At 45.7% G+C, this 6,629-nt stretch overlaps 1 protein-coding gene across 1 annotated transcript; it reads left to right on the top strand.

The window, feature by feature from the left end:
* Window positions 1-1,849: 1,849 nt before the first annotated feature.
* Window positions 1,850-5,672, top strand: LOC125943688 (uncharacterized). Its single transcript, XM_049663151.1, has 3 exons — window positions 1,850-2,144; window positions 3,777-4,066; window positions 5,425-5,672. The coding sequence occupies exons 1-3, from the start codon at window positions 1,977-1,979 to the stop codon at window positions 5,546-5,548; spliced, it is 582 nt and encodes a 193-aa protein (XP_049519108.1). The 5' UTR covers window positions 1,850-1,976; the 3' UTR covers window positions 5,549-5,672.
* The last annotated feature ends 957 nt before the right edge of the window (window positions 5,673-6,629 follow it).

Genomic DNA, 6,629 nt, shown 5'->3' with positions numbered 1-6,629 from the left:
GTGTCCCTCGTTACGGGACCACGATAATCTCACCACGGAAGAAGAGTGGATGGAGGCGCTCAAGAGCTCTGACCTCGCCGCTCAGCTACGGGCTGTCCAGAGGGCCCGCGACGCGGCGGTCAGGCAAGGCCTTCCCGTCCCGACGTGCGAGCGGCCCGCGGTGGCTCCTCCCCCGTAAGGGGTTCACGGAGTCGCTCCTCAGGACCTAAAATAAAGTTTATTGCCTGCCTACCTGCCATACGTTTGACGAATAATTTAAAGCGACTGAAATACAAGACCATTCAGTAAACAGTCATTCTAATAGAACACATAAACATATATATATATATATATAATTGAGGAAAGAGTGAAACGATTAATTCTATTAGCATTGAGATCGGTTAGATTCAACAATGAATTTCTCTATGACGATGCACACATCCCTGTGTGAGTGTCCAAGCACAGGAGCTCCAAAAGGCAGCAGCACCAGAGACTTCAAGGGCAGGCAGAGCTGTCGCATTGTAATTGGCCATGACCTTTTTTTCCGGGAGGAGAAACACCGGAAATCCCGTAAGTAACGTTCAATTGTTTCTAATGTGTTGCAAAAGCGGCACAAAGGGAAAATTACCTGGCCAGATCGGTGCATGTATACATTTAGGGGAGGGACACGACGTCGCATTCTCTTTAATGTGACTTCTATCTGTCTTGTTTTGCACAATTTCCTGCTTAAGGGAATTGTAGGTGCTGCAGTTTCATGGAGGACGTTGGATTTGATTTTGACGTCAATAGAGTGTACCCTCAAAACCTGACAGACGTGATGAAACCCGTCGTTGGAAGGAGGGTAAACACAAGGCCTGCACTGGAAGCAAGCCTTGGCCAAACTGCCCCTTCGTTCAAAACATATACCTGTGTGAGGTATCCATACTAATAATAAATTCCGCAAACGACTTGGAGCCAGTGAGCGTAAAACTCTTAATATATGCGACTCGCCGGAAGCAGTAAGAGAGGTGCACAATGATAATGAGTCTGTGATTATTACCGCGATGTCATGGAAGGCTACAGCTTACGCAATGCTAGGAAAACAGCTAGGAATTCCGCCAGGAATACTGAAGTGAACTCTGGCAGCAGAACAGAAAAAAATCCAATCCAATGACGACGAAAAAATGCCAACTCCGGCCTTTTCCTCACACCGCTAATGATCCGTTGCTATAACTAGGTTTGTGTAGAGCTGATTCAAGTGATCCTGGAGTAAGCCGTTAAGAATATGTACCAGAGAAGCTGCTTTGTATTGTTGGGGTATATGTAATCGTAAGTTATAACCAATGAATTTGAGATACTGCTTGCCGTGATTACATCATTTATATCGACACTTAACGGATTCAGTAACGATTGTGTAATAATCAGTTGTGGCGTGTGAAACCTAGGTCATGAAACTTAAAAATTAGAGCTGTTCGATTGATAAAGATCGACTGGTATGCTCTTAGTGGAGATTCATAGACCCTTATGAATGTATGTTTGAACGGTGAATGTGCTAAATCTCATTTTTAGGGAAGAAAGTCACGATAGAGCATGGCGTTTGTTACAAACTTTGGTACCCCCAGGCGTAAGCGGAGCGCTTCCCGTTCCAGCAGAACTAAGGGACGCAGTTTACAAGCAGGGAAGCCGGAGAATAATACACACCCGAACGCTAGTACAGGTTCGATATACATGCGGTAAATAATCATCAGTGTGTCTCTGCGCATGCCCCATCGATTATTGCTTATCCTTCTCAATATCCCCATTGCACGGGAAGCTTTTGCAGTTACATGTGCAATATTTTGGCGCCAGTTAATATTTTCGTCTTCTCTTCCTGTATAGCGGGTATGGGCCATTCGTGCTGAGGGAGAACAGCAGCAGCAGCAGTATCAGTATCAGAGTGCGTGAAACTGTCACCACCCGCCACCGAATCGTGAGTCAACGTTTGCCTCGACGGGTATAGCCCAGACTCCGGCGTAACCATGGTGGCAGGCGTTCCAAGCGCTGGAGGGAAGGCCCCGGCGGTGAATGTGGCGCCCGCAGCTGCCCCTGTCAGGGTGACCCCCGCTGTGATCCCTGCTGTGACCAAGGCGCCTGTCTATGCCGACCCGCGGAGCGCAGAACCTTCCAAGATGTACAGCGACGTGCAGGTGAGCTGTGCAGAAGACAGACGCCTCGTTTTCTCTCAAGGGCACCCTGAACAAGTCATGTCACCCAGAACTACGCGCCCAGTATACATATATTGTTCTAACTACACCTAGTTGCAAGTTTCACCGCTCAACTATACGTTTACTTACGGCTTGCGCGTAAATTCAAATAGAAGTCCACGCTTGCTACTCGACTGCAGTGCCGGACGTTGTAACAATGGCGTCAACAAATGAAGGACTTTGCCGTGGATTACAAGAAAGGCGCGGGTGCTGCTGATGCCGACGAAGAGCTATTGCGTGGCATAAAGAAAAAGTGTGACGACGCGTCTCTTCCAAACATCTTCGATGGGCGCTTCATGCGCAACACGCTCTTGTAGTGTTCGGTTCAGGCAGAGATCCTCTGTCAGCCATCCATCCATCAGCCATCAATTCGTTAGCCATACTTGATAAACCCCTTGAGATAAGTTTTACAATAGCAAAATTTCCGAATAGAACCCTATATAAACATTCGAGATAATCTGCCCACGAATATCAAATGAAATATCGAAGATTTTCTCATTTCTAGACGAAGGGAAATACGATAGTTGCGCGGAGCTCGCTTAGAATGGGAAGGCTTATTTACGTTATTTGATACGTTTAGTGCATATCACTACTGAGCGTCCTGTCAACTGAAGAGCTTGTAAATGTAGAAAAACCGAAAGGCGATCGTATGTGGTCCACAGCGGCAACAACAGTAACGATACGAATGAACGCCAAGTTACCAGATGCATATGAAATGAAGGAGCTGATTGTAATACTACAACCCCGCAAGTCGTTTTAAAGGGATGCAAATGTGGTGAGACCAGCTGAACAATAAATATCCTCAATACAATAAATTTGCAGGATATGTAATGTCAAGGTATGCTTTTTGATTGACTGGAAGTTACTGAACCGAAGTCTGCTCCAAACATTCACTCAAGAAGTGGTACCTCTACGCAACAACCAAGGCTCTAAAGGGACCAACTTTCTTCCCGGAATTCCTGGGTGCTACACCAAGCTTTGGCAAAATCTAGCGCGTTGCAAGTGGTCGGAACAAATCAGTAATAGCGCTTACACGTAGGGCGTGAGAGACCTCCATAGCTGGAAAGTGCGACGCAGCTGCAAGGAATGCCGCTGGATCGATGCCGTCTACTTTCATGGATAGCGTGTGACTCCAGCAGAGGGCAGTTGATCTGCCGCACTAAAGCTTTTGCAAAAACTGTTAAAATGCGTCATTCGACCGTTCTTTTTTTGAATCAGCCGAGCTATTTTCGAGACGTCTGAAGTAATATGTATAAGGGCTCACATTATAACTAAGTTTAAGACAGCCACCTTCTTCTTTCGTGTTTAAGAATTGTTTTTCCGAGACAATCAAGTAAACTTGCAATACGGTGTTTATCGTTTCAAATGTAAATATGTGCCTGCAACATGGAGATGAGAAACTGACGCAGGGAAAGTGTGACGATGTAGTAGAGGAGCCATGAATATTGTATAAATGAAAAAAGGGAAGAAAAAAAGAAAGCTCCATGGAGTAACCATTATGGCGCAATGTAGCCAGAATTTGCCATCCTATAGTCGCGAAGTGCAGTGCCTTCTTTTTTCCACGCATACGCGCAGGTGCTTATGATGGAACAGACCGGCGATATGGCCGAGCTGGGCTCGTATAGTTTTTTTAACATTTGCTGCAACCTGTTCATGGGCGCGTGCATCGGTGCCACGACCGTGCTCCTGGTCATGTTCTTCTTCACCGATTGCCGCTTCGTGATGAAGAAGCACGTCGAGAAGAACAAGTCGCGCGCCGGGATCGAAGAGTTGGACCGAGCCACCCATCTCGACCTCGCCGCCACCACGCTCACGGTGTTGGCGCTGGAGGACACGAGCGAGCTGACGTCCAGCGGAGTAGAAAGGTGCGCCTCTACTGCCATGCCGCCGTGAATCCGCTACGGCGCCCTTCAACAATGCGTATGCGAGTGGCCTTGAAGACCACGCGATTCGAGAAACAGCATGGCCGTCCTATATACGCGAGTGACATCAGCTGTGTGTTGCAACCAGATGATACTTCCACTCACGAATACCTCTTATAAAATCCGAATTAATTAATTACGGTAGCATTACTGAACAAATTTTCTAATTCGCTGAGTAATTGGTGGCGGCGATAAAAGGGAGCATCAAAAAAGTAGCGCGTCAAACGTTCCACACGAGCTACCTGTTAGTTACCTTTACGGACCAGAAAAGTAAGCCTCTGAAATGAAAAGGAGAGCGAAAGAACCTACGAACGCTTTCGAGTGTCACGTTCAGTTTATCCGTTAGTCTCAACACGCTCTGTAATCCGCAACTTTCTACTTGATACCTGTGCCAGCATGTTTATTGGTCAATAAAAGTATTATTAGTTTTGTAAATAAGTTATAAGCAACATGAAAAAAAAAACCCAGATTGGTGCTGTTGGTTTCACTTCCGTTATTACATTGGGTAAAATGAAATAATGATTTGGCTCTCCAACGGGAGCCGTATTAACAATACGGTAAAAAGTACCGTGCGAGACAATTTTCTTGCAGTGTATCAGTGGTGTCACTGATTTTATATTTGTCGTATATGGGACAAGAATGTGCGCTTCAGTGGCAAATGTGCAGCTAAGACAAGGTCATAGCGCTTACACGTGGAGACTGGTCGCACCATGCGAGAGGCATTCTACATTCATGCAAACCTCGAGACAGCTGAACAGTTGAAAAAATTATCCGTCTCTACCGTATCTCTGTTTACTTTCGCTTTTCCGTGTAAACTAAGCCCACGTAACGTTCACCACTGCTTTTCATTTTGGTGTCACCCCTACATTTTAGAAACTGCAGCAAATCTATGATTACGTTTCCCCCATCCCCTTTTCAATATTTCAAGTTTCCTTACCCTCACATGACTTCTTTTGTACCCGCTTAAGCTCCTGGCTTCTGGGGGAGTGTGAACTATACATTAAACGCTGCCACAATAAAGAGTTGTTATTCTGACGAAGATAAATCTTCTTGTGAAAATGTTGGCACGAAACTACGCTCGTCCTTGTTCGACCTCTGTTTACCACTTCGAGTCTCCACCTCCCCGCAAACCCATTGTCTTGCTTAGAAAACTGTTGCATGTATTTCATGACAGATTTTGATTACGAATTTTGCGTGCGATAGCCTCATTAGGCAGACGTGACTTTGAACACTGCATGCCGATCCTTCATTCTGTAATGGCAATCGCGCACTCTAAAGTAAGCATCTCTCGTACTGCACAGCTCTTCTCCGGAGGAGGCAAGCTCGTCGATAACTAGCGAGGACGCCGTGACGAATGGCATTCGGAAGCGGCCGACTACGAAGCACGTGGCCAAACCAGGGCCTGCCACGAGTCCCGACCGCTGAGTGCGCGAGGAGCAGCGGCGCCGAGCTGGGCTACGCGTATTGTAAATAAAAATTGACCGCAATGCCTGCGAAGCTGCGGTGTGGCCGTACATAGGGACAATATCTAGCGAATAATAAAATTCATCGGATGACGCTGCACGTTATTACTGTTCACGGTATGTTACTGATTCGTCGATGAACCACCTCTTTCGCAAACACTGTTCAGCTTATTGTATATGCATGTTGGTTTTTCTCGTAAAACTTGATCTTCCTGACAACCTAGGCGTTGTTGGAATCACTGATGCATGTAATGAACGCGATCTTCAGTGTTTTCATATCAATGTTCAGGCTAAAGTTCTCAATTGCAGTATTTAATGCAGAAAGTTGCGATAGTTCGAAACAACATTGTATATTTCCAACGCTTCCATTGTCATGTCTGCCTCGTCTTTTTTAAGTGCGGTGGAAATATTAAACCATAATCAATTCTGAGCTGCCTGTGTTATTGTATGCAAAGTAATTCGGTTTTCTTGCGGTAATGTCGATCCTTGCACTTTTATTCATAAGTGTGATTTTACAAATGTTTTGATGATAGAGTGCCGTTGAAGAGCGCTATTTAATGTTCCCATTGCTGCGCCGGTTGTGCCCACAAACAGGCACAACGCAGATCCCAGGGCCTAATGTTCTAGCTTGCCACTGTCGTCGCTGATAATGCGAAAGAAAACGATGACTTAACGATTCGAAACTGAACTGTTCAGGCATTTTAACGAGATACTAACATACAACCAAAAGTCGGTCATAAACCTCTCAAGCGTACCCGTACAGGTTGAACATAACAGAGCATTAAGAGAGGTCCTTCCTGATAGTCTTGCGCTTTCATGCCGATTTCCAAAATATGTAACACACTGCGTATTTTCGTAAGCATAAGCTGCTCTTCAGCTCATATAAAAGATTGATACAGTGGTGGTCGGATTTAGGCTTCTTTTCGTCCCCCTTCAACATTTCGGAGTAAGATCATTAGTGAAGGCTTCTCTGTTGTAGCCATCCTTGAAAGCAAATTAGGCAGCCAGTAGTCTAGAAGCGAGGCACGCGCTTTTTTTATTTG

Source organism: Dermacentor silvarum, chromosome 2, assembly GCF_013339745.2.
Source record: "Dermacentor silvarum isolate Dsil-2018 chromosome 2, BIME_Dsil_1.4, whole genome shotgun sequence".
Taxonomy (NCBI): Eukaryota; Metazoa; Arthropoda; class Arachnida; order Ixodida; family Ixodidae; genus Dermacentor; species Dermacentor silvarum.
Note: the sequence above shows the minus strand (reverse complement) of the source record. Positions and strands in the feature narration are given on the sequence as shown.

Bases quoted from the DNA above. Each gene is read 5' to 3' on its own strand.
- LOC125943688 (XM_049663151.1), top strand. From the start codon at position 1,977: ATGGTGGCAGGCGTTCCAAGCGCTGGAGGGAAGGCCCCGGCGGTGAAT. The intron at 2,145-3,776 runs GTGAGCTGTGCA...GCATACGCGCAG, and splicing joins AGATGTACAGCGACGTGCAG to GTGCTTATGATGGAACAGAC. The intron at 4,067-5,424 runs GTGCGCCTCTAC...CGTACTGCACAG, and splicing joins ACGTCCAGCGGAGTAGAAAG to CTCTTCTCCGGAGGAGGCAA.